Source organism: Mustela nigripes, chromosome 6, assembly GCF_022355385.1.
Source record: "Mustela nigripes isolate SB6536 chromosome 6, MUSNIG.SB6536, whole genome shotgun sequence".
NCBI classification, from domain to species: Eukaryota; Metazoa; Chordata; class Mammalia; order Carnivora; family Mustelidae; genus Mustela; species Mustela nigripes.
This window is the reverse complement of record NC_081562.1, coordinates 87,909,025-87,936,200: the sequence shown is the minus strand read 5'-3', so window position 1 is coordinate 87,936,200 and position 27,176 is coordinate 87,909,025. Positions and strand designations below refer to the sequence as shown.

Genomic DNA, 27,176 nt, shown 5'->3' with positions numbered 1-27,176 from the left:
TCAGCTCCAGGGTCGGGGGTATGTGCCCCTCCAGCCATGTCACTGTGCTCATGTGTGTGTGAGCTTGTCTGTGTCCATTTGTGACAGCAGCCGTGGCCGTGTGGGCAGCGCCGTGTGTGCTGATCATCCTGTGTTTGTCCATGAGTGTATATGTCAGTGTGTTCCAGTCTCTCTGTGTGAGTGTCGTCCCCAATCCCCCATCCCCCCCCCTGGATCTCTAATTAGTGGTTTGGGGTTTGTTCCTTTTCCCTCCTGTTCCTTCCCTCAGCAGCGCGGCGGCCTCAGCAGCAGTAGGAGAGCGGCGGCGGCGGCAGCAGCCAGGACTCTGGAGTCAGAGTAGGACTGTAGGATCGCAGCCCGAGTGGGAACAGGAGTGGAGCTGGCCTGGGAGAGGAGTGCAGCCCTCGAGGGGCCCTGAGGCCACCCCTTGCCCGCACTCCCACTGCCAGACCTCCAGGGAGGAGAGACCCAGGACACCCAGCCCCAGAGCCCCCAGGTACATGACACCGGGGAGCCCCGGGAGGGGTTCCCCGGATGGCTTGGGGATTGCGGGGGGCGGGGTGGGGCGGGGTGTGGGACACCTGGGCCCACCGTCCCTTCAACCCTCCCCCTCAGCACCCCCCAGGACACCCTGACAACTTGCCCATGGCCCTACCCTCCTCCTGCTTCCACCCCTTCCCTGGAGCCCTGTTTCTCCTCTCCCGCCCAGATCCCTTCTTTGGGGAGCTCAGCAAATGGAGCAGGAAATTTGGACCCTCTGCCTCCCTCTCTCGCCCTGCTCATTGGATCCGGAGCCTTCTCCGCTGGGAAAGCTGTAATTAGAGGGTGGATCCCTACAGACAGAGAGCAGCCCCCCCACCCCCCACCCCCCAGTCCCTTCTAACTTTAGATCTCTTCTCTCCCATTCTCCCATTCTCCCTCCCTCTCCCTCTCCCTCTCTTTCTCCCCGGCTCGGCTGGCTCTCTCCATCTGCCTGGCTCCTTGGGACCCGTTCCCCAGCCTCAGGATGGCGTCCTCCCTGCTTGAGGTAACTGCCCCCACCGCCCCCACCAGGAGTCCAGAGAGAGTCCTAATGGCCCTAATCCCTGCCCACTCCACCTCCCCCCAACTCACACAGACAGTGGCTGGGGTGCTTGTCACTTCTAGGGTCCCTCTGATGAGGAGAGAGGACAGGGCTCAGAGGGGGGAGCAGAGGGCAGGAGGTAGGGTTGGAGAGAGTGGGGCCAGGGGTCAGAGAGCAGTAGAAGGAAGATGAGAGGGGCCAGGTCAGAAGAAGGCACAGACCTCTGAGGTCCACCCTGTACGCCAACCCTGAGGAGTGGACAGGGTTAGAGAGAGGAGGAAGAAGAGGGCTGGGAGAGAGGCCAGCCATGGCAGACCAGGGGAGAGAGTGAGAGGGCTCGTGGAGTGGGCACTGGGCTACAATGGGCTCCGAGTGCCTTGGGGGTCCCGTCTCCTAGCCTGAGCCTGAGCTGCAACTGGTCTGGTTTGTAGGTGGGCAGGGGCTGGGCCTCTGGGCCAGTGTGTGTAGAGGAAGAGGTGAGCTCTGAGAGAGGGGAGAAGGGCGGCCCCATGCATGTGGGGGGGCTGACCAAGGCACTGGGCCCGGCCTGAGAGGGAACCCAGGAGGAGGGCCAGGGTCTGAGGCCGCCTGCCCGGCTCACAAATATTTAGCTTTCAGCCAAAGACAAACTCAGCTCTATTTTGGGAGTGGGAGGTTCCAGGGAGGCCTGGGCCACTTCCCCTTCAGGCTGGGACCCCAGCATCCCTTGCTTTTGGCACTGGGGATGGAGGGATCTAGGGTACCGTGGAGGTCAGGTTTGGGGGTTTGAAGAAATCATTGACTCTACCAGGGGTTCTGGTGGATTCCAGGTGCATAGTTGGAAAGGAAGGACTCAGAGCCACTCAGAGCCACTTAGTACATCCTGAGTTCTCCTTGCTTCTGAGTCTCTGACTCTGTTTCTCTGTCATCATATCTTTCCTGCTTTCTGGGTCCTTCCACAGGAATTTGGAGCCAGAGAGCCCTCCCTACAGGTCTTCCAGCTTCAGGAGCCCCTCAGAACACCCTATCTCTGCTCCCAGGGCCCTAGCTCATGTCCCGGGGGGTGATGGGCCAAACGGGAAGCCAACTCACTCGGCCTGTAGGAGGGGTGTGTGTGAGATGGAGTGGGCATCTTTTGGCACCTGTGCTCACTGGCCTGGGTGGAAGTGTTAGGACATAAGGCATGCATGGCTGGCTTTGTGAGGGCACAGGCGTGTGTGTCTGTGGAGCAGCTGGGCCTTCTGAGCATCTGTTGGTCCAAGCATGGACTGGTGTATGTGTGGAAAGCTGGTGAGTTTGTGACTGAGTCTGAAGGAATGGCAGGCAAGGCAGTGGGGGTGGACACGATGCCCCTCGTCACTGCTCTGTGTCCATTTGGGGGTCCCAGGCGTGGGGCTCTGCCTCCTGCTGCACTGAGAGCACATTGCTATGCCACCCCCCATCAGACTCTATACTGAGCCACCATTGAAACCCTGAGGTTGGTCTTCAGGAAGCTTCAGGACCAAGGCACATGAACATTCCAGGGCCATACAGGGCAGGGGCAATGTCAGTGGGCGTGGGCACCATGCCAGAGTTGCCAGCGTGGCACTGGGGCCTGGGGGAGGGGCTGGCCTGGAGGCCTGTTGGAAAGGCACAGGATTGGGGTAGACTTGGCAAGAGGAGTGTGTCCTGGCATCTGGGCCTTCATGACCCTCACTGCTGTTGAGCTGGAGATGCCCCCCACCCAACACAAAGGCATTCCAGTCCCTCCGCCTGTTTCTCCTACTTTTGGGGCACTTGGGCCCTCAACAGTCCCCCTTCCCTACCCAGGCAGCTCTCTACCTGGTAGGGATGGCTCTCTGGTGGTGGAAAGAACTTGGAAGTTCCGAGAGGGAAGCAGCTGCTGCCTGATGAGAGGCTCACCTGGGAAGATGAGCTGCAGGGGGAGAGGCAGGAGGGAGAAATGGGGGTGAGGGCCAGGTAGGGATGGAGAACTGGAAGTGGGGAGGACCCAACAACGAACAATGTGGGCGGAGGCAGAAAGTGGAGAACGGGCACCCGGGAACTTGGGTGCCCAGAGTGGAGGGCCAGTAGGCCCTCGGGTGTACAGTGAGCTTCAGCAGGAGGTCAGCTGGCACTGTGAGCTCCCTGGTGAAAGGGGGCCGCCTTCCCTGGCCAGGCTGCCCGAACGAGTGAGAGAGCTGGGACAGCTCCTGTTCTTTCTCTGGAGATGCCTCAGTACTTTCAGCATGCTTTTATTGTTTCAGCGGAAGGTGAGGTGGAGGTAGGAGGAAAAACAACTGGAAGGAGGGACTCCCGGGCCCCTGGGAAAGGAATACATGCGATCAGGTATGGGGGCGCATAGGTAGGAGCCTGTCAGGAGCACGCAAGCAGCAGGAGAAAGAAACTGAGGCTGCGGTGAACCTAGCCAGGTGCTCAGTTCTTGGCCTCCAGAACCTGTCTGAGTGGGTCTGGTCTTGCTCCCCCTTCTCTGCCTTCAGGGGCCCTGGGGGCCTCCATTCCAGGGCCGGGGTCTCCTGTTGGCCTGGGGCTGCTTGCCTTCTTTCACCCCTCCTTCCCTTTCCCCAGCTGGGTGGGGTCCCTGGGCTTGGCTGAGGCCCCTGTGGCCACAGTGTGAGGGCCGGGCGGGGGGGACGGCGTCGGCGTTTTTAAAAATAAACCGACCGCAGGGAAACCAACGGAGCCTGGAGCCGGGCTGGGCCGAGGGGGAGAAGTGGTCAGGGGGAGAAGGAGGGAGGAGTGGCCTGGTCTGGGGGTTTTCTGGGGCCCAGCATCATGGTGGTTTTCTCTTAGGTAGGAGATCTGTCTTCGTCGTCCTCCTCCTCCCCCTCTTCTGTTTTCTTCCTTCTCCCTCTCCCTCTCTGTTTTCCTCTGCCTTCCTAGCCCAGGCTCTCTCCATCACCTCTTTGCTTATTCTGCTTTCCTCTCTCTCCGTTCCCTTTGTTTTTTCACCTTTCTGCTCTTTTGGGTTTCTGCCCATTTCTGCCCCTTAATGCCAGTTTTCCCCTCTGTTCCCCTCCCCCACCCCTGGGGCTTTTTCCTCTGTGCCTCACCCTGTGCAAGGGTCCTTTGCTCTCTGCCTCTCTCCTTCACATTTCGTGGTTTTACCTTCCCATTAGGCTTTAAGTCCTGCCCCACCAGCTACCCTGCCTCAGCTTACCCTCTGCTTGGGAGACCAGAGGCTCCAGGGAAACTTTGGCTAGGGAGGACCCACGGCTTTTCCCATAGCTGAATTTCAGGAAGGTTTTGTTGGCTCAAATTTGGGAGTCTGTGGGGTCGACAGGACCTCAGAAAGAGAGAGGTGACTGGGCCAGGGAGCAGCCAGTTCGCCCTTGGGGAGCAGTGAAGGAATGATGAGGGCAGAGGCCCCTTGCCACAACCTTAGAACCCCAGATGTAGCTGTAGGTTTGTTCATACACACAGAAACACACAGACACACAGACACACAGACACACACACACACACACACACACACGAGGGACCAGGCAGGTCTCGCATGCTTGGGTTCTTTTTCAGCTTTACTGGGAAGGCACCAATTATATTAGCTTTCAAGAGCCCCAGTCAGGGAACTGTATGGGGTCAGCTTTTGAGGGCATCTTTTTGGGTGGGATTCTCAGTGATGGAGGTCTGTACCAGCCAGGGATTCTGGAAGTTATCGCCTCCTGGTGTGTCTTGAGGCTCACCCAGGGAGGGGCACCATGTGCTCCCAAGGGATGGGCATCTCAGGGTGGTTTGGCCTTGTAGCAGCAGCATGATGGGAATTAAGGGCTTTTCGTGCTTCTCAAAGAGCCCCATGCCCCACGTCTATGTATCTTCCTCCACGCATGGTGCTGGAAGGGTGAAGAGAGACCAGCTATGTGTGTAGGCTACATGTTAGGGGACGCTGGACATGGTGGGGTATGGCCGGGAGCCAATATCTTAGCCATCCCAATTCCTGAGCCTGGTGGGGTGTGAGGACTTCAGGCTCCTCCAGCCTTCCCAAAGGGGTACCAGCCGGCTCCACGAAGCAGGAGGTACCCACTGCCCGCTTGAAAGACATTCTTGCCTCAGCCACAGTCCTGGCTTGGCGGCAGCTCTGTTCCCTCTCAATGTCCCAGTGTCTCCGTGTCACTCCCTCTTGCTCCCCAGCCTACAATCCCTGCCAAGAGATTCCTTACCAGGGACATGAGGCTGTGGCCTCAGGGAGACCAGGCCACTCGCTGCCTTAGTCAAGAGCTGAAGCAGGAACAGGAGTGGAATATGGGGTAAAGCTGAACAAATCTGGAGTGGGGACAACTGCGGTCCTCTAATTTTCTTCCCATGTTACTCTTTGAGCTGCATCTTTCCTCTCCAAGTCTCTGACCATGGCCTCTGCTCTGAACCCACTTCCAGGGATAGCACCCCTAATTCTCACCTCACCTAGGTCCTACATCCATTCCCGGCTCTTCTCGCGGTTATTTAAGAAGCATCTCCTGTTCTTCTCAGCTGCCCCCCCTCCTCCGGCACCCCAGCAACTCCACAGTGAACTCTGCCTCCTGGACTGGGTTGCTAGGCTGTAGTCTGGACCCGGCTCTCCTCCCCACGACTCTGACGCTGTCTGAGCTCTGTTCTGGGGCCCAGTGTTCACTGGCCCGTCCTCCTCTATCTCCCATCCTCTTCCACTCTTCTTGGACCCCTTGGTTCTACTCTCCACGTCTCTAGAGTTTTGCCCTTCTATCTGCACTTCTCCTCCTCTCCCCCTAAGCCGTGCTTCCCTCTGTCTGCAGGAGGAAGCTCACTATGGCTCCAGTCCCCTGGCCATGCTGACGGCAGCTTGCAGCAAATTTGGTGGCACCAGCCCTCTGCGGGACTCAGCGACACTGGGCAAAGCAGGCGCCAAGAAGCCATACCCTGTGGGCAGTGACCTTTCAGCCCCGAAAACCATGGGGGATGCCTACCCAGCCCCCTTTACAAGCACCAATGGGCTCCTCCCACCTGCAGGCAGTCCTCCTGCGCCCACCTCGGGCTATGCCAATGACTACCCTCCTTTTTCCCATTCGTTCCCTGGGCCCACGGGCACCCAGGACCCTGGGCTACTAGTGCCCAAGGGCCACAGCTCTTCTGACTGCCTGCCCAGTGTCTACACCTCTCTGGACATGGCACACCCCTACGGCTCCTGGTACAAGGCAGGCATCCACGCAGGCATCTCACCGGGCCCAGGCAACGCTCCTACTCCTTGGTGGGACATGCACCCTGGGGGCAACTGGCTAGGTGGTGGGCAGGGCCAGGGTGATGGGCTGCAAGGGACACTGCCCACAGGTCCGGCTCAGCCTCCACTGAACCCCCAGCTGCCCACCTACCCGTCCGACTTCGCCCCCCTTAATCCAGCTCCCTACCCGGCTCCTCACCTCCTGCAGCCAGGGCCCCAGCATGTCTTGCCCCAAGACGTCTATAAACCCAAGGCAGTGAGCAACAGCGGGCAGCTGGAGGGGAGCGGTGGGGCCAAGACCCCGCGGGGGGCCGGCACTGGGGGCAGCGGCGGATACGGAGGCGGTGGAGCAGGGCGCTCCTCCTGCGACTGCCCCAACTGCCAGGAGCTTGAGCGCCTGGGGGCGGCAGCCGCTGGGCTGCGGAAGAAGCCCATCCACAGCTGCCACATCCCCGGCTGCGGCAAGGTGTACGGCAAGGCGTCGCACCTGAAGGCGCATCTGCGCTGGCACACGGGCGAGCGGCCCTTCGTCTGCAACTGGCTCTTCTGCGGCAAGCGCTTCACCCGTTCGGACGAGCTGGAGCGCCACGTGCGCACCCACACCCGGGAGAAGAAGTTCACCTGTCTGCTCTGCTCCAAGCGCTTTACCCGGAGTGACCACCTGAGCAAACACCAACGTACCCATGGCGAGCCAGGCCCAGGACCCCCTGCCAGCGGCCCCAAGGAACTGGGGGAGGGCCGCAGTGCAGGGGAAGAGGAGGCCAGTCAGACGCCCCGACCTTCAGCCTCCCCAGCACCCCCAGAGAAAGCCCCTGAAGGCAGCCCAGAGCAGAGCAATTTGCTGGAGATCTGAGCGGGATGGAGGGGCTCCAGGCCCAGGGCTGCCTTGCTGGCCTTCCCTGGCCTCGTGGACCACTGCTTGCCCCTCACTCCCTTAGCCCCATGCATGCTGCCCCTGGGGCTCTTGCCAGCTCTCCCCTGGCCCGTTTTAGGCCTGGGTGTCTCCCGGCATGCCTCCGCAGCTCACCCCTCCCTTTGCCGTGAGCCTGTTCCACAGACTCTCATCTCAGGCCCTCACCTTGTGCCTGGTTTCTGCCCTCTGGCTTCCTAAGATCTTCCCTCACCCCTGCACACAGCTTCCCTCTCCTCTGCTCTTACCACTCCATCTCATTTTCCTTCCATCTGGGTTCCTGACACTTTGTTTCTCCAGCTCACTAACTCCTTGACAAGCATCCTTCCTGCTTCCCAAGCTTATTTACCACTATTGCTTAGCTTCCAGACTCCAGTCATCCCAGCTTCTTCTTCCACTTGCTTTCCATGCTCCAGAACGTTTTTTTGTTTTTGTTTTTTTACAAACATAATGATGATGATGATGATGATGATGATGATAATTTATTGCCCCCTGGTGGCCTCTTCATTAGGGACCAGAGTTAGGGGGATTGGGGTTAGTGACCTGGCAGGGAGCAGGGTGCCAAGAGGGGGGCAGACCAGTGGGGATCTGATCCCAAAGATGGGGTGACCCCAGGGTCAGGGAGGCTGCCCCCAGGCTTGTATATTTAACCCCTATGTTCCAAGAGAAATGAATACTAATAATAATAATTCTATTTATCTAAGTTATGATGACAGGTCAGGTAGAGTGAGCTGGGGAGGGAAGGAGGTTCATTTCTGCTATGGAAAATTTAAGCTAAGTGTATCTCGGTATAGAAAAAGTGTTAGCGGAGATCTTGTTAATAGAATTTCTATCATCAGGGTCTCAGTTAATGGGGTTTCTCTTTTAATAGAATCTCTGCTAATAGGGTTGGTTAGCTAGATCTCTGTTAAAGAGTTGATGGGGTGTCTGTCTCTCAATTAGGGAATCCCTGATATTCCCAGCCCCAGCCAGAAGCTGTGAAACCTCAAGTCCTATGGAGGGGAGGACTGGAATGTACCCCAGCTCCCTTGACCCCAGAGCAGGTTCTTCCACTGCCCCTCCCATGACACCGTGACCCCATCAGGCTAATCCCTTGTTGCCATGGTTACGGAGAGCTTGCAGCTGCCATCCTAGACCTGCTCTTTGGGGAAGCCCACCTAACAGGAAGAGCACACTGGTTTGAAGATGCCTGTCCTGGAGAATAGGTGGGGAAGGCTTTCTCTGGGATCACATTCAAATAAATCAAGTATTTATTGAGTGCCTATTTTTTACAAGGCACTGCTAGGCTGGTGCCTAGAAACCGCGAGAAAGAAGAATTTATAGAGCTAGGAGGACAGAGGTCCCCAATTTGATTTGGGCGATTGCATCCCCAGGCCCCCAACCAGGGACTTCCAATGCTCCCAAATCCAACTCTGGTGACTTTTAAAGCCGCTTCGTGCCTTTGAATGCCTTTCCTGTGACTTTGGATCCTCTTTTCCTATCTCCTGCTCCCTCAAGGCCCCAAGTTAAAGGGTTAAAGCCGCTGGAGCTTGGGGAGAGGGTAATATTGTAGAAGGGAAAGGATCATGCCCTCATGGAGTCTTTTTGTTTTTTATTATTATTATTATTTAATAAAAATTTCGATTTTAAATTTTGTCCTGATGAGAAAAGAGGAAGAGGAAGGAAGAAGAGTGAGCCACAGGATTTTTCCTTGGCAAATTGGAGACTCCCCACGGGCATCCTATCCTGCACGTTGGCACACTGTGCCTGCGGCAGAACCCTCGGTCGGCCAGGCCTTCGGACTGAGGTCAGTCAGTGTTCAAACGCCCAGAGCTTCCCGTCGAGTTGGGAAGGCGGAGAGGAGGTTCCTTCCCCGCCTCTCTCCCGGTCTTTGCTTCCCGACCCCAGCCGGGGTAGGGCCCCGCAGTGACGGCGCGGACTACCGCGAGGCCCCGAGCGGGTCCCGGCGGGCAGCCCCCAGCCTGGCACGTAACCGCCCCCTGCCCCGGGTCTGCAATCAGCCGTGCCCGCCGCCGAGTTAGCGGACGAACAAAAGCCACTCTGTGGCGGCCAGCCCGGAGCCACAATAGGGCTTTGTGCGGCCCCCACCCCCGGGCTCCCCCGCGGGGTGCGGGGGTGCACGGGTAGCGCCCCCAGCGACTGTTCCCCCGGCCGGCTTCGGAGACGCTGCGGCCTGGCTCGGGCGGCCAGCCCCCTCCTCAGCCTACCGCCGCGGCCGCGGCCGCCCCGGCCAGGTGCGAAACATCCTGCCCTCCGGCGGGGCGCGCCGCTTCAAAGGCGCTTTGAAAAGGGCCGCGTTCCAGGGCTCCTCCCGCGGGCTGGGGTCCCGAGCGGCGGCGGAAGAGACGTGCGCCCGGCGCTGGGGGGCGGGGGTCCCGGGCTCCCGCCCCCCCCATTCCGGTCCCCGCCGGGAAGGCTCCTCGGGACCCCCCAGGGCCTGGCCCTCTTGCCACCCGGTCCCCGCCTGTCCGGTGCCAGCCCCCGCCCGCCGCGGCCTCGCGGCCCTCCCCTCCCGGCCTCTCGGCCCCTTTCATCTTCCCTAGACTCCGCTTGGGGTTTTGCTGGTTTCTGGGAGATAAAAACCGCCTCAAATAGCTGCGGCGCGCTGCCAGGACAAACAGGGCCAGGCGGGCCATGTGCGCCTGGTTACCGGCCCTGAGCCGGGGCGCCGGGCCTCCGCAGGCCGAGCTCCGGGCGCCCAGACTCTGGCGGCGCCTCCCGCCTCCCAAAGTCAGGGACCCCTTTAGGAGACTCGGGCAGGGGCCCGGTGCTGCCTCGGTTTCCTGCCCAGGTCGTAGGGTGTCCCCCTCCCCGGACTCGGGGAGTGGAGACCGCCCGCTGAACGCTCTGGGTCTGTGGGGCGGTGGGTCACAGTCACTGTGTCGCTTGGGCCACCACGCCCCCTGGTGAAGTAAGTGGGAAGTGCGCTGGGCCTGGATGTCGGCCTCCCAAGAAATCTGCAAACCCTGAAAACACTGAACAAACGTTAAGTATGGGGGAGGCTGGGTGGAGGGCGAATATGAATACACAGCGCACTGTTCCTCCTCCCCAGTTCATATTACAGGGTGAGTGGCAGGTACTGAAACCCGTAATTACAACACAACCTGTTAGTAGAAATCAGTCTTCACTGAAGGGAGGTGCAAGTCGCAGGCCCCGTCCGAAGTGATTTCTTGGCGGGTATCTGGGGTTGGATGGTGGCATGATTGAGTACAAAAACTTTGTGGGTGGGTTCTCAGTGCTCTTCACTAATCTGTGAGAGTTGGGGTCTCGCTCTCCTCCTTTAAAGCCTGCACTGCCTCCCCCTTTCTTTTTCTTTTCTTTCTTTTTTTTTTTTTTTAAATAAAGATTTTATTTATTTGACGGAGAGAGAGAGATCACAAGCAGGCAGAGAGAGAGGGGGAAGCAGGCTTCTTGCTAGGCAGAGAGCCTGATGTAGGGCTCAATCCCAAGATCTGATCATGACCTGAGTGGAAGGCAGAAACTTTGACCCACTGAGCCACCCAGGCACCCCTACCTCCCCCTTTCAAGTAGACCTTTTTTTCAGCATGTTTCCCCAAACGACCCTGTTTTTACTCTAGGCTCTTTAAGTTTTCTGTGACTTTTCAGACAACAGAGAACTAACCTAGAAAATTAAACTGGGGCTGCTCAAAATTTGGTCTGTGCAGTATCACCTGGGGGTGTTTTGGAAATACAGTTTGTTTAAGAGTTCCACCCCAGAATCTGCATTTTATCAAGATATTCCTGTGTGTCTGTGTTCACTAACATTTGGGAAGTACTAGCGTAGAGGAGAACTATGGTTTTCTCTGTATTAAAGGCATTTGCAGAGAAGTCTTCTTGTTTTCTGACCCTGGGGTAACTCTCTTGGGGGCAACTTTTCATGTAGAAAGGAAGAGCAGACAGAGCCCAAGCATGCTAAACTTAGAATGCCCCCTAGATTTTCCAACTAGGGCAACTCTTGGGAGTGGGGACTATGCTTTATACATTTCTGTGTCCCCAGAGCGTGATCGTTTGAATTGCCCATCAACCCTTATTAAATGAACAAACCAAAGCCCAAGGTCACTTAGTTCATGGCAGAGTTAGGGCTAATCAACTGTTTAGTACTTAAAATTTATTAAATGGCTTCATTTCCATTATTTAGTACGGAAAACAACCATGGGAAATAATTAGGACACTGCAAAAGTGACAAAGCTGAGGCCCGAAGAATTCAAACACTTTCCCAAATCACACAGCTTTAAGAGGAGTCTCTATTCTGCAATCTAGTTCCATCCTTTGGAATCAGAATAAAATCAATCTCACTTTTCTTCTTTAATATTTAAAAGAGAGAGACAGAGCATGAACACAAGCCAGAGGTGGGGGCAGAAGGAGAGGGACAACCAGACTCCCTGCTGGGCAGGGAGGCAGAGGTGGGGCTCTGGTCCCAGGACTCTGGGATCATGACCTGAGCCCAAGGCAGACAATTAACTGATTGAGCCACACGGGAGCCCCTCTTTTTCTTCTTTACTAAAAAATATATTTTATTTATTTTTTAAGTAAACTCTACACCCAGCATGGGGCTGAAACTTGGCACTCCCAGATCAAGAGTCGCAGGCTCCACGGACTGAGCCAGCCCAGAGCCCCAATCTCATTTTTATTCTTAAATCAGAATGCCTGGTTTTGGTATAATCTCTGTGTGTCACTCTCCTCATGGTGCTAGAACAGTACACCCCTTATGGGGTTGTTGTAAAGATTATACAAACCCTTGGGGTGCCTGAGTGGCTCAGTGGGTTAAGCCTCTGCCTTCTGCTCAGGTCTTGATACCAGGGTCTTGGGATGGGAGTCCCACATAGAGCTCCTTGCTCAGAAGGGAGCCTGCTTCTCCCTCTGTCTCTCGTGAATAAATATGTAAAATATTTAAGAAAAAAACAGATTATACAAGTACTTTATAATAGGTGCTCAGGAAACGTCACTGTTTTCCAACTCACTCGCCCTCCACTGGTAACCCCTGGGGCCTGAGGTTTTGGTTGGCACATCCCTCTCACTCCCAAGGTCTCTCCTGACTTTATTCCTCCCGGAGGCTTTTCCCTCAGCTTCCCAGCCAGCTGCCCCAGACAGTCCGAGTTTTCCTCCAGATGATCCACAGTCCTGGGAGGGTTTAATTAGATACTTCCTTGAACGTGGCTAATTTGGGGCTTTCCAAGCATTTAGAGGGTGAGTGGGAAACTGTGTTGCGGAATTCGGAATTGGGGGGGAAGCAGTCTCACGGAAAACACACACACACAGTCTCAAGGAAAACACACACACACACAGTCTCACGGAAAACACACACACACACACACACAGTCTCACGGAAAACACACACACACGCCCACCCTGACCCTCTCCATACGCCCACCCTGACACCACACACACACACCCACCCACCCACTCTGACCCTTAACTAGGGGCTGACTCCGCGGACAAGCTCGCGCCGCTCCCCCTCCCGCCACCAAGCGGCGCGCGAGGACACTCTGGAAGTCTGTCCCGGGACTGCGCACGCGTTCCTGTTCTGCGTTACTCTTCCCCTCACTTCCGTTGAATTTTGCAGCGCCGTTTGTCCCACACGGCTACCCGTACGGATCCGAATCTAGCCCGGGAACTAAGAGTTAGGGAAGCGCGATCCGTGAGTTCACCGATTCCAGACGGCCTCGAGACCGGCAAGATGTGCTCCCTGGGATTGTTCCCTCCGCCGCCGCCTAGGGGTCAAGTCACCCTATACGAGCACAATAACGAGTTGGCGACAGGCAATAGCTATGAGAGTCCGCCTCCCGACTTCCGGGGCCAGGTGGCCGGAGCGAGGAGGGAGGGGACCGACAGGCATGGGGGCGGGGCCCGGGAAAATGGGGGACCTGAGGCCCCGCAGCCGGGCGGGGGTTGCGGTTCTCCGCCTGGCCAAGGAAGCAGCCTGGCCCAGACTTGAGACTAGAAGGGTTGGAATGTATTTTAGGGTTGGGATTGGAGGGTGAGGGATGTTGAGGAGCTGTGGGGCGGCCCTAGAGGGAATGGAGAGAATAAGGGAGAATTCAAGGGATATGAGGGTGTAGGAGAACTATTGAAAAGTTGAGGACAGTATCTGGGAGAGCTGGGAAGGCACAATCTGGAGTGTTTTTTTTTTTTTTTTTTTAACCACGGAGTTCCTGTGAAAGAAAAGGGAGAGAAACAACTATTTATTGAGCGTTTGCTATGTAAGAAAGAGACTGAATCAGGTGTGCCTCACACATGTTATAAGATCTAATAATCACAGCAACCGTATGAACTATGCCGGTTTTACAGATAAGGGAGTTAAGCTCTGTTTCGCTTTCCCACAAGGATTAGGTTTATGGGATGGGAAACCGGTCTCTGGAGCCTCTTATTCCTAGCCCAGCTGCGGTTTGGAGATGGCAAGGAGTTCAGCAGAGATCTGGGGAAGAGATTGATTGATTGTCACACCTCTCACTTCTGGCCTGTAGTGGATCAATCTTCCTGTCCTGAACCTGACGAAGGATCCCCTGAAGACCCCTGGGAGGCTGGACCATGGCACAAGAACTGCCTTCATCCATCACCGGGAGCAAGTGTGGAAGAGATGCATCAACATATGGTGAGACGTGGCAAAGGGTCTCCTGGACCATGGTCTGCAGATCCTGGAGAAGCTGGGGTCACCTTCCCCCTGCCTTGGGCTCCCAGGCTCTGTCTAGCTCAGTCCTGTATATCATTCATTATAACAAATTAGCAGTCCTTATTGGAAAACCTAAGTTGACAGAAGTTCATTTCAACTCCAGTGATTTGCCTTGCTTTCTGGTTTAAGTGAGCCTACTCCCTACCCCCTTTTCGTGTCTTTAGCACTTTCTGAGCCTTTACCTGAAGCTCAGCAAGGTTAGGGATAATGTTGCAGTGAATAATCTCATATTTAGGTCATTCATTTAGCACGTTTTGGAGTGGAGCCGTACTGCCTGGATTCCATTCCTGGCTGTGTCACTCTATAACTGTGTGATCTTGGGAAAGTTACTTAATCACTTGGTCCCTCACTTTCCCCATCTGTAAAACAGGACTGATTTTACAAGGTTGTAGTGATGATGTCATGAATTAATGGATATAAAGCACTCAGAGAACAGTGCCTGGCACATATTAAGACCTTCAAGGGTTAGTTATTATCACTGTCACGTGTAGGATAAATTCCTACAAATCTAGTAGGAGGCTTCAAAGGGTATGTCCATTTGTAATTTTGTGAGCTGTTGCCAAATAGTCCTCCATTGAAATTCTACATATTTACAGTCCCACACATGCTACCAGATTTAGATATTTGTTGTCATAATACCATTTAATTTGTTATCATAGTACCATTTAATTTGGATATCTTTGTGTGAGTGAAGTTAAGCAGCCATTTATTGTTTGATAGGTTATTCAGTCCCAGGCTCTTTCCCACTGCCTACCTCTTCAGCTGCTGGTTCTCTGCCTTTTCTGTCCCACCTCTTTCTGATGTCCCTGAAGGGGTGGTTTCCTGGGCTGGACTCAAAAGTTCAGACCTGGGTGTTCCCTTGTCTGCCAGGTACCCTCACTTGGCTCTTCTTCAAGCTTTCACTCACTCAGTATGTTCAAAGCCAGTGTCTTCATTTTTCTTTCCAAACCTGCTTCTACCTTGTGTTGTTTGTCTCAAGGAATGGCCTTACTACTCATTTGGGAGCAGGTGGCTTGAGTGTAGGCTCTGAGGCAGACAGGTTGAATCCTGATGCTGCTACTTCCTACTGAGGTCATATTGATAATATCAACCTCTTCATGCCTCTCTTCTCTGATCTAAAAATGTGGTTGTTAACAATAGCTATTTTGTAGGGTTGTGATAGCGGCTGGTTTAGATAATACGTGCAAAACTTCTAGCCCGGCCTTGGCAAACCATGGGCAGTATTAGCTTCTGTAATTATTATGTAGGCATTTCCCTTGGTGTTACTCTTACTAATGTCTAGTTAGCCCTCAAATTCTGTTCATCCTACTTTTTTTTTTAAGATTTTATTTATTTATTTATTTGACAGAGAGAGATCACAAGTAGACAGAGAGGAAGGCAGAGAGAGAGAGAGAGAGAGAGAGAGAAGCAGACTCCCTGCCGAGTAGAGAGCCCAATTCGGGACTGGATCCCAGGACCCTGAGATCATGACCTGAGCCGAAGGCAGCGGCTTAACCCACTGAGCCACCCAGGTGCCCCATTCATTCTACTTCTTCAGCCTCTCAAATCTGTCTGCTTTCTCCAGCCCTGTTGGTTCAGGGCACTTTGGCCTTTTTCCCAGATCCTGAAGTAGCCTCTTAACCCATCTTCTCCTCTCCATTTTTGTGCCCCTCTAATTTGTAGCCAGATTGATCATTCTAAAATGCCAATGTGTGTGTGGGGTGTGGGGGCACGCCTGGGTGGCTCAGTTGGTTGAGTGTCCAACTCTGGGTTTCTGCTCAGGTCATGAGATGGAGTTCGCTTCAGGCTCTGTGGTCAGTGGAGAGTCTGCTTGAAGGTTTTCTCTTTCTGTCCCTCCCCCAACTGGCAACACACATGCCCGTGCTTGCTTGCTTCTCTCGCTCTCTTTCTCCCTCAAATAAATAAATATTTAAAATACTGGTGTGGTCAGTTTATTCCTCTGCTTAAAATCATTCCATGGTGGGGCACCAGGCTGGCTCAATCAGTACAGCATGACTGTTGATCTCGGTCATGAGTTTGAACCCATGTTGGGTGTAGAGATTACTTGAAAAAAAAACAAAAATCTTCCAGTGGCTTTCCATTCATGGTCTTAGGGCAGGCCTTCATCTCCTGACCTGCTCACCAAGCCCTGAAAGATCTCTGAGGCTAGTTGCCTTGTTGGTAAAATGAGCAGAATGCCATTCAGATTCGTGTGATAAGTAAATGAAAGGATAATAAATAAATTGCATGGCACATACTTGGCACTCATTAAATGTGAGTGCTTCTTTTTTTAAATTTTTTTTTTTTATTTTCAAAGATTTTTATTTATTTATTTGACAGAGAGAGATCACGAGTAGGCAGAGAGAGAGGGGGAAGCAGGCTCCCTGCTGAGCAGAGAGCCTGATGCGAGGCTGGATCCCAGGACCCGGGGATCATGACCTGAGTTGAAGGCAGAGACTTAACCCACTGAGCCCCCCCACCTTTTTTAAGACTTTTGTTATGTTGTATTATTTTAAGAAGGCTTCATAGCCAGCATGGAGCCCATTTAAGGGGCTTGAACTCACGACCCTGAGATCAAGACCTGAACTGAAATCAAGAGTCAGGTAGTTAACAAGCTGAGCCACCCAGGCACCCCAAAGATTTTATTCACTTATTTTTTTTTAAAGATTTTATTTATTAATTTATTTTTCAGAGAGAGAGAGGAAGAGAGAGCACAGGCAGAGTGGCAGGCAGAGGCAGAGGGAGAAGCAGGCTTCCCGCTGAGCAAGGAGCCTGATGTGGGTCTCGATTCCAGGACGCTGGGATCATGACTCAAGCCAAAGGCAGCTGCTTAATTGACTGAGCCACCCAGGTGTCCCTGAATTTTTTATTTTTAAGTGATCTCTACACCCACTGTGGGGCCTGAACTCAGAACCCAGAGGTTAAGAGACTCACTCCACCAACTGAGCCAGCCAGGCACCCCTAAGTGCTCTTATTTTTAGTAAGTATAACTTGTAGAGGGAGACCAAAGGGGTCAGAGTAATCTGACTCCCAGCTTCCTCTCCTCAGGCGTGATATGGGCCTTTTTGGGGTGCTGAATGAAATTGCGAACTCAGAGGAGGAAGGTAAATACTTTTCCCTCCTGACTTCTCTGGTTTTATGGTTGGCATCTCCTCTCATATTCTTCCCAGTCCATCCCAATACCTCTTGGTCCAGTCCCCTTCCCTTTAGCATTCTTTTTCCTGTCCCGGTTGTCTATTCTGGTGCCGTCTTCTTTTCTCCTCTCTGCCTATGTCACATATCCTGAGTGGGTGTCCCAAGTATGGGTTGGGTGGAAGACCCTGGGGAATGCTTGTCCTTTCCTTGCTCATTCCTTATCCAAGGGTGCCCAATGACAGTCCTGTGAATGGTTTAATCAGAGCTGCTTCCTCAACCCCACAGTGTTTGAGTGGGTGAAGACAGCGTCCAGCTGGGCCCTGGCACTCTGTCGATGGGCCTCCTCCCTCCACGGGTCCCTGTTCCCCCATCTGTCGGTAAGTCGGGCTTCTTCCCCTGGCTGTTTGGCTGCTGCTCCCCTATTCCTGCCCTCTTCCATTTTCCATCCCTTAAGTTCAGGGTGGGGTGGGAAGAAAGACTGCAGAGGGTGGGAATAGTCCAGCTCTCCTGTGGGAAGTCAAGGGAATAAGCTTCTTTTGTCCCAGAGCATCCTCTGTCCACTTTGTTCTCATAGCTTAGGAGTGAAGATCTGATTGCTGAATTTGCCCAAGTCACAAACTGGTGAGTGTACAAGCTCTGAGGCTTTTGTGGGAAAGAAATCCTGAACCTTGGAACTTCTCAGTGGGAGAGGGAAGTCAAGCCACACACCCCTTCCACCCCTTTCCTATTACCCACATTCTTATTCCACCCCCCCACAAAAAGGTGAAAAATAGTAATGTCCTCACGTGAAAGGGAATCTGAGCCTCTGGGCTGGGGGATGGGTTCAGGCCCCTCATGCTTTCTCTGGCCCAGGTCCAGCTGCTGCTTGCGGGTCTTTGCCTGGCATCCTCACACCAACAAGTTCGCAGTGGCCCTGCTAGATGACTCGATCCGTGTGTATAATGCCAGCAGGTACGTGGACTCCTACTGGGTGGGCTCCAACTCTTCGGTCTCCGTAAGTCAGTCTCCTTCCTCTCCAACCTTGGTTCCAGGGCTCCTGTAGGTTCCTGGGCCTGAACTCTATAATGTTTCCTGTTTACAGATCTAATCTTTATCTTATCCTTCTGTCCCACGATACCCCTGTGCTCTGGGTGGTCAGCTTCCTTCTCTTGCCTTTCCCTCCTCAACTGAACTCTGGTTCCCTGAGCTGTAGTGTTCCTGCTTTGACTCAGTCCCGTAACTTTCACCACAGCACTACAGTCCCGTCCCTGAAGCACCGGCTGCAGCGAAACGTGGCAGCCCTGGCCTGGAAGCCCCTTAGTGCCTCTGTCCTGGCTGTGGCCTGCCAGACCTGCATTCTCATCTGGACCCTGGACCCCACCTCTCTGTCTACCCGGTGAGTCCTAGCAGCCTCTGTCTTCCCTTGGCCGGAGGCTTGCGCCCATATTAGCAGTGAGGGGTGGTGAGGAGGTCTGGAAGTTCTTTATCTTCAAAGCACTTTCCAGGGCGGTGGGAGAAGCAGACCTACAGTCAGTGTTGAGCTGCTGAGAATGCTGGACTCTAGAGGAAGGGATAGAACTAGGAGCTTCTGGAATTGTGGGGAGTGTGTGTATATATATATATATATGTGTGTGTGTGTATATATATATATATATATATATATATATATATATATGGTCATGGAGTAGAAAGACTGCTTTTTTCAGAGGACTGTCAGATGTAGGTTTAAAGGCAGTAGGGGTGGGAATTTATATAGGCATAAGTTGAAATCAAGGAAATTGGAAAAAGAATCCTCATGAGAACTAAGTAAATATTAAATCAGAAACTGGTCCTTTACTATTTATTATTTTTAAAGATTTTATTTATTTATTTGACAGAGTGAGAGAGATCACAAGTAGGCAGAGAGGCAGGCAGAGAGAGAGGGGGAAGCAGGCTCTCTGCCGAGCAGAGAGCCCAATGCGGGGCTCGATCCCAAGACCCTGGGACCATGACCTGAGCTGAAGGCAGAAGCTTAACCCACTGAGCCACCCAGGCACCCCTGGTCCTTTATTTTTATTTTATTTTATTTTTTAAAGATTTTATCCATTGGGAGAGATAGCGAGAGAGGGAATACAAGCAGGGGGAGAGGGAGTGGGAGAAGCAGGCTCTTCACTGAAAAGGGAGTCTGACATGGGGCTCGATCCAAGGACCCCAGGACCATGACCCAAGCTGAAGGCAGAACTCATGACTTAGCCACCCAGGCACCCCAGAAACTGGTCCTTTAAATTATGAGTAAAGAAGAAAACCTTATGGCCAGCCTTATTAGGGTAAAAGAGAAAATCAGAGTACAGTATTTTTAAGAATGGCAAGGAATATGGAAGATATGGAAGAAATTAGAAGAATTATTACAAAATATCACGTATAAGTTAGACCATCACATTGAAAATCTAAAGGAAAATTTTTTTAAAGGATTTTATTTATTTTAGAGAATGAGACAGAGAGAGAAAGTGCAAAAGAGTGGGGAGGGTCAGAAGGAGAAGGAGACTCCCCGGGGAGCAGGGAGCCTGTTGTGGGACTCAGTCCCGGGCTTCAGGATCATGACCTGATCGGAAGGCAGGTTACCACCAACTGAGCCACCCAGGTGCCCTAAAGTAAATATTTGATTCTCTACCAAAATTTGTAACCAGAGTGGATTGTGTAAGAAATTAAAACAGATGAGCTCTGTCACTAAAAAAATAAAATAAAATGCCATGCATACATGGTTCTATCTGATTTCAAAGAAAAGATAACCTCCATGTTGTATGTGTGTGTTTTTTATTTTTTAAGATTTTATTAATTTTTGTGTCCGAGAGAGCACAAGAAGAGGGAGTAGAGGGAGAAGAAGGCTCCCTTCTGAGCAGGGAGCCCAATGCGGGAATTGATCCCAGGACCCTGGGATCATGACCTGAGCCAAAGGTAGATTCTTAACTGACCGAGCTACCCAGGCATCTCTGTTTGTTTGTTTTTGAAGTAGGCTCCATGCCCAGCCCATAGTGGGGCTTGAACTCATGACCCCTGAGATTATAGTCACATGCTCTACTGACCGAGTGATCCAGGCTCCCCTCCACGTTATTTGAATTAGACCAGATCACAGGAAAACTTAGAAATTTTTGGAAATCATGCTCCTGTTTTTTTTTCTTTTAATAAAATTTATATTGGCATAATTTTAGATTTTTTGAATAGCTGCAAAGATAGTACAGAGAGTTTTGAATATCCATCACCCAGTTTCACCATTTTTTTTTTTTTTAGATTTTTAAAAATACATTCACTTGAGAGAGCGTGAACAAGAGAGTGAGAGCAGGCGGGCACATGAACCCAGGGGCAGAGGGAGAGGGAAAAGCAGACTCCCACTGAGCCCAGAGCCTGATGCAGTACTCAATCCCAGGATCCTGGGGTCATGACCTGAGCTGAAGGCAGATACTTAACCAGCTGAGCCACCTAGGCACCCGTTTCACGCACTGTTAACATCTTATGTTACCACGTGACAGTTGTCAACACTAAGAAACTGATGTTTATACATTCTTAACTAAACTCAGACTTCTTCAGATTTCACCAGTTTTTCTTTTTTCTTTTTTTAAAGATTTTATTTATTTATTTGACAGAGATCACAAGTAGGCAGAGAGGCAAGCAGAGAGAGAGGGGAGGAAGCAGGCTCCCTGCGGAGCAGAGAGCTCTATTTGGGGCTCGATCCCAGGACCCTGGGATCATGACCTGAGCTGAAGGCAGAGGCTTTAACCCACTGAGCCACCCAGGCGCCTTATTCACCAGTTTTTCCATTGATGTCCTCCTCCTGTCCCAGAATGCATCCCGGTTTATTTTTATAAAGCTCAACCCTAAAACCTAAACCTGGCAATAAGTAGTATCAGAAAGACAGTATTTTATTTTTAAATATTTTATTTATTTATTTGACAGAGAGAGAGAACACAAGCAGGGGGAGCAGCAGAGGGAGAGGGGAAAGCAGACTCCCCGCTGAGCAGGGAACCTGATGCGTGGCTCAATCTTGGGACCCTGGCATCATGATCTGAGCCTAAGGCAGAGGCTTAACCACACTGAGCCACCCAGGTACCCCTATTTGTATTTATATTTCTAAAAGATTTTCATTATTTGTTTGACAGACACAGCGAGAGAGGTAACACAGGCAGGGGGAGTGGGAGAGGGAGAAGCAGGCCTCCTGCTGAGTAGGGACCCTGACACAGGGCTGGATCCCAGGACCCTGGGATCATACCCTAGAGGAAGGCAGATGCTTAATGACTGAGCTACCTAGGCGCTCCCTTTTTATTTTATTTATTTATTTACTATTTAAAGATTTTATTTATTTATTTGACAGAGAGATCACAAGTAGGCAGGCAGAGAGGAGGAAGCAGGCTCCCCATGGAGGAGAGAGCCTGATGCAGGGGATCAGACCCGAGCTGAAGGCAGAGGCTTAACCCACTGAGCCACCCAGGCACCCCCCTCTTTTTATTTTTATTTAAGATTTTATTTTTTTAGGGGCGCCTGGGTGGCTCAATGGGTTAAAGCCTCTGCCTTTGACTCAGGCCGTGATTCCAGGGTTCAGGGATCCAGCCCCACATTGGGCTCTCTGCTCAGCAGGGAGCCTGCTTCCTTCTCTCTCTCTCTCTCTCTGCCTGCTTCTCTGCCTACTTGTGATTTGTATCTGTCAAATAAATAAATAAAATCTTAAAAAAAAAAGATTTTATTTTTTTAAGTAATCTTGTGTTCAATACAGGACTTGAACTCACAACCCCAAGATCAAGTATTGCATGATCTACCTACTGAGCCAGCCGTTATCACTGTTTTTTTATTTTTTATTTTTTTGCCATTATCACTGTTATTAATCAACATTATTTTTGGAGATTCTAGTGAGTGCAGTCAGACAAGAAAAAAGGTGAAGTCTTGAAAACAAAGGGAAAATTATTCTTCTTTGAAGATATGATTTCATATCTAGATAAAACAAGTGACTCCGCTAAGAAATCCTATTTGATCTAATTAAATGTAGTAAGGTGACTAGATCCAGGAAACCAAAAGTGTAATATTTTCCTTTTATACCTACAGTCATCACTGAGAACTTGAAATGGAAAAAATATTCTGTTTACAATGTGTGCAGTTACCAAAATCACTGGGAATGAATCGTTAAATTTATTTAACCTACTAGACATTTGGAGGAAGTTGTGGAAGAACATTAAGCAAGAGCTGACTAAATGGAGAGATACACTGTATGCCTGGACAGGAAGGTGTATCATCCTAGAAATGTCCAATTAAGTGGACTGGGAACCAGAATTTTGCTGCGTTTTGTTTTCTGAACTGGGCAAAATGATAATCAGAGTTTTTATTAAAGAGTAAATATGGAACAATTGCCAAGAGAATTTTGAATAGGAAGAATATAAGGGGGAGATTTGCCCTACCAAGTATTAAATATCTTAGGAAGTTACAGTAATGCAAAGTAATTGGCATGAGGATAGACAAACAGATCAGCATAGCTGTGTAACATTCAGGAACAGATCTAAGAATATATGAGAATTTAATATATGAGAAATGTGGCTTTTTCATTGCAATGAAGTTTAGATTTTTTTTTTTTAAAGATTTTATTTATCTACTTGACAGAGAGAAATCACAAGTAAGCAGAGAGGCAGGCAGAGAGAAAGAGAGGGAAGCAGGCTCCCTGCTGAGCAGAGAGCCAGATCTCTGGCTGGACTTGATCCCAGGACCCTTGGATCATGACCTGAGCCGAAGGCAGTGGCTTAACCCACTGAGCCACCCAGGCGCCCCAAGTTTAGATTTTTTAAAAACTTTTAGTAGTGTTGGGATAATTGGCTATCCATTTAGGAAATAATAAAGGTTGGGATAATTGGCTGTCCATTTAGGAAATAATAAAGGTAGTCCTTGCTTCACACTTTTTCAATACAAATAAATTGCAAGCAGACAAAAGAACTAAAGGTAAAAATAAAAGGACTAGAAGAAAATACAGAATTTTTTTTTTTTTTTTTTTTTTTAAATACATAATATTGGAGTGCCTGGGTGGCTCAGTTGAGTAAGAAGCTGCCTTCAGCTCAGGTCATGATCCTAAAGTCCTGGGATCGGGCCCCTTGTTGGGCTTCCTGCTTGCTGGAGAACCTGCTTCTCCCTCTGCCTGCTGCTCCCCCTGCTTGTGTTCTCACTCTTGTTCTATCTCAAATAAATAAATAAACAAACAAATAAATAAATAAATTCTTAACAACAAAAAAAGAAAATACATAATAATTTTTAGTCATTCAGAATGCTATTATTAAAATTTTAATGGTTCTTTTTATTACTTAAAAAAAATTTTTTTTAAGATTTTATTTATTTGACAGAGAAAGATCACAAGTAGGCAGAGAGGCAGGCAGAGAGAGAGAGAGAAGCAGGTTCCCCGCTGAGCAAAGAGCCCAATATGGGGCTCGATCCCAGGACCCGGAGACCATGACCCAAGCTGAAGGCAGTGGCTCAGTGGGTCGAGCTACCCAGGTGCCCCAAAATTATAATGTTTGATAATATCCAGTACTAGCAAGACCAGGAAAGTGGGTGCTTTTTTTCTTGGTGAGAAGACTGTATTGTGATACAAACTTGTCAGAAAATAATTTGTTGTTGGCATATATATGTTTTTAAAAGTGCAAGCCTACGGACGCATGGGTGGCTTAGTTGGCCAAGCATCTGCTTTAGGCTTGGGGCCGTGATCCCAGCGTCCTGGAATGGAGTCCTGCATTGGAGTCCTGCATTGGGTTCCCTGCAAGGAGCCTGCTTCTCCCTCTGTCTGCTGCTCCCCCTTCTCATGCATGTGCTCTCTCTCACAAATAAATAAAATCTTTAAAAGAATAAAAGTGCAAGCCTTTTATACCCCCAAGTTCTGAACACATAGTAACACGAATACATAAGGATATAGAGTATTTCCTGCAGCATTGTTTGAAACAATAAAACATTGCAAATAGCTGAAATGTCCATCTGTGGAGGCACGCTGAATTAGTTCAGGTTAATCAGTTCAGGGGCGTGGAGACAGGGCAGCCACTGAAAACAATGAGCTGGATCTCTGTGAACGGACCTCAAAAGAGAACTATGATTTATTGTCAAGTTCAAGAAAAAGTTGTAGATCAGCAGTCTGAGCTCCTGTTGGCACTAGAGGTACTTACTGTTCGGTGGAAAAGGAAGAGGATGGCCTTCATTCAGGCAGTGGCGTGTACCTGGCAGGCCAAGGACGTGGCCCTGGGGGTACAGCACTGACGGAGACATGGGTGCTGTCAGAAGTTCGCAAACCTTGTGGTGGACGACGATCCTCATGCTGCATCTTTGTGACAAGCAGAAAACCATGCAGAGGGAGAGAGAGTAATTCGGACAGGGAAATAGAAAGATAGGGTTTGCAGCACAGGGTGAGTTCTGCAGAAAAGCAGATAACTCTGGAAAAGAGATTGGAACCCTGAGATAACATCACAGAGGGTCCCAGACCCCAGGCTGGAGGGTCCTTCGGGGAGAGGGCTCTGGTCTGGGGCAGAGTGGGACTTCTCCCTGGCTCGGCACCATCTAGCCTTGCTGGTCGGAAGTGTGTGTCTCCTTGAGGCCTACAGTGGAAGCTTCCTCCCTTGTACTCATTTTCATCTATGGACCTAATGGTGGTGATTGTGCCCTTTCTTCCTCCCCCCCCCCTCTTTAACTTCCATGACCTTTACTCATTTCCCCTAACCTGGATTTGAGGGGTCATCGAGATATGGAGGTTTTGTCAGGAGGTAAGGAAACAGAGACATGGGGGTGTTCTTGCTGCCTTCTGACTTTATACCCTGTTTCCCACCTGCAGACCTTCCTCGGGTTGTGCCCAAGTGCTGTCTCACCCTGGGCACACACCTGTCACCAGCTTGGCCTGGGCGCCCAGTGGGGGACGGCTGCTCTCAGCATCACCCGTGGATGCTGCTATTCTGGTGAGTTGGTGCCCAACCCCTCTTGTGGTCATCTCAGCTCCTCCTCAGACTTGAGGCAAGAGCATTCTTTACCTGGGGGTGGAAGATACCCTGTGGGGTGGAGAGAACTAATTGTCCATTTAGTGTTAGTGTTAAACTTAACTCAGGGAAGGAGCAGTACCATTCAGATTCCTCAGATGTAAAATCCTGCTTGCTGTCACTGTACATATAAACCTATTCCTTTTTTAACAGTCCCTCTCCTGCTTCATCTCCTTTTTGTGTCTTTGTACTGTAAAGGCAGCCTGTGTGATAGGATGGGGATGCTGGAGCTTCCTCTCTCACTCCCGACCCCTTTGTCCTAGGTATGGGATGTCTCTACAGAGACCTGTGTTCCCCTTCCCTGGTTTCGGGGAGGTGGGGTTACCAATCTGCTCTGGTCTCCAGATGGCAGCAAAGTCCTGGCTACCACTCCTTCAGCTGTCTTTCGGTGAGTGGGAGGAGGGCAGAGGGAGGGGGAGGGCAAGGCTGACCTAGAGAAAGGCACTTGGCTCCTGGACCTTCAGCAGACAGAACCGTCTGTTCCGTTCCCATTCTCTGACCTGGCACCGGGACTGGCAAAGGGAGGGAAGACCAGGTTTTGGAACCTAGAGGTCCCGAGTTTTGACCTGCCTCTCTCCGGCATAGGGTCTGGGAGGCCCAGATGTGGACTTGCGAGAGGTGGCCTACTCTATCGGGGCGGTGTCAGGTGAGAGGAGACCGTGACTCAGCTGGGGAGGCGGGTCCCAGGTGCCCCAAGCGGGTCTCCCCACATCCTCTGCTTTTCTTCCTGCATTCCCCTGCTGACCAGTGTTCCCCTGCCTTTTGCTCCCTGACCCCAGACTGGCTGCTGGAGCCCAGATGGAAACCGGCTGCTGTTCACTGTATTGGGGGAACCACTCATTTATTCCTTATCATTCCCAGAACGTTGCGGTGAGTCAGGGGAAGCAACTCAGGATGCAGAATATCTGGGGTAGTCAGAGGGAGGCAGGAACCCTCCAGAATAGGCTACTCTGAAGGATAAAGGGAAGATCGAGAGGTGTTGATGCTTACAATGGATGTGAGGTAGAGGACCAGTGAGAGGCCCGCTTCCTGTACTTCAGAGCCTCTGCCCTTCTTGCAGGGGAGGGAAAGGGGCACGTTGGAGGTGCCAAGTCAGCCACCATTGTGGCTGATCTGTCTGAGACAACAGTACAGACACCAGATGGAGAGGAAAGGTGAGCTGAATGGCTGGGGCTGGGGGGGGATTTGGGGGGAGTGGGTAAGCTATGAAAAGGTGGGAGGGACCATGCTGAGGTTTCCCAGCTAACTCTTCTGACTTGTAGACTTGGGGGAGAGGCTCACTCCATGGTCTGGGACCCCAGTGGGGAGCGTCTAGCTGTGCTCATGAAAGGTAAGAGTTGGGAAGGACTTTGCTCAGGCCACAGCCCTCTTCCCATTCATGGAGGGTTTCCGTGTCCTGGCTACAGTTCTCTGCTTGCCTTGGGATTCTGCTTCCAGGGTGCCTTCCTATCCCATCCATTTCTCATAGGAAATCCACGGGTCCAGGATGGTAAACCAGTCATCCTCCTTTTTCGCACTCGAAACAGCCCCGTGTTTGAGCTGCTTCCTTGGTAAGTGCCACATTGGCCATCAGGTCCGAACTCCCTATTAGCCAGCCCACATCTTACTTCACTTGCCCTGTCTCCATTTGCCTGCTCACCTTCTCCCCCTAGTGGCATTATCCAGGGGGAGCCAGGGGCCCAGGCACAGCTCATCACTTTCCATCCTTCCTTCAACAAAGGGGCTCTGCTCAGTGTGGTGAGTAGGCAGGGCTGCTGGGCTTTTGGGGAGCAGGGTGGAGGAACTGAGCGCTGTGGCTGCTGCATGGCCCTGCCATGTGGTCTTTGGGCCTAGGCTCTGGCTGTGATTGATTTTTCTTTCCTTCTCTGCAGTGCTGGTCCACTGGCCGAATTGCCCACATCCCTCTGTACTTTGTTAATGCCCAGTTTCCACGTTTTAGCCCGGTGCTTGGCCGAACCCAGGAGCCCCCAGCTGGGGGTGGAGGCTCTACTCATGATTTGCCCCTCTTTACTGAGACATCCCCAACCTCTGCCCCGTGGGACCCTCTCTCAGGGCCACCGCCTGCCCAGTCCCACTCTCCTCACTCCCACTTCTAATAATAAAAAGTCTCTTTTGTTGTTTTCCACTCCGTTACAAGACTTTTTCTCCAGGGAGTTGCACTAGTGTCTAGTGAAGAAAAAAAAAGGCATGGACTTTGGGTTAAGATAGGGCTGTGTTACTTTTTATGAATTTGGGCAACTTATCTGACCCTAGGAACTGGGTGGTTTTCAGGTGATGTT

At 51.6% G+C, this 27,176-nt stretch overlaps 2 protein-coding genes across 6 annotated transcripts; both read left to right on the top strand.

Annotated features, from left to right (window-relative positions):
• The first annotated feature begins 277 nt into the window (after nt 1-277).
• SP7 (Sp7 transcription factor) lies at nt 278-8,694 on the top strand. 2 transcript variants are annotated; one of them, XM_059404872.1, is made up of 3 exons: nt 278-496; nt 1,000-1,027; nt 5,788-8,694. In XM_059404872.1, the coding sequence occupies exons 2-3, from the start codon at nt 1,007-1,009 to the stop codon at nt 7,060-7,062; spliced, it is 1,296 nt and encodes a 431-aa protein (XP_059260855.1). In that variant the 5' UTR covers nt 278-496; nt 1,000-1,006; the 3' UTR covers nt 7,063-8,694. The 2 variants fall into 2 exon arrangements, with proteins under 2 accessions (XP_059260855.1, XP_059260856.1); XM_059404873.1 differs by lacking the exon at nt 1,000-1,027.
• Nucleotides 8,695-12,658: 3,964 nt separating this feature from the next.
• On the top strand, nt 12,659-27,022 carry AAAS (aladin WD repeat nucleoporin). Of its 4 annotated transcripts, none has more exons than XM_059403233.1 (16): nt 12,659-12,757; nt 13,584-13,711; nt 16,817-16,872; nt 17,189-17,280; nt 17,478-17,524; nt 17,756-17,854; nt 18,135-18,278; nt 24,699-24,819; nt 25,161-25,285; nt 25,483-25,543; nt 25,677-25,767; nt 25,958-26,051; nt 26,160-26,227; nt 26,366-26,447; nt 26,550-26,634; nt 26,769-27,022. In XM_059403233.1, exons 3-16 carry the CDS (start codon nt 16,824-16,826, stop codon nt 26,991-26,993), a joined length of 1,383 nt encoding a protein of 460 aa, XP_059259216.1. In that variant the 5' UTR covers nt 12,659-12,757; nt 13,584-13,711; nt 16,817-16,823; the 3' UTR covers nt 26,994-27,022. The 4 variants fall into 4 exon arrangements, with proteins under 4 accessions (XP_059259216.1, XP_059259214.1, XP_059259215.1 ...); XM_059403231.1 differs by having other exon boundaries at nt 12,682-12,919; XM_059403232.1 differs by lacking the exon at nt 12,659-12,757 and adding an exon at nt 12,943-13,064.
• Nucleotides 27,023-27,176: the final 154 nt, after the last annotated feature.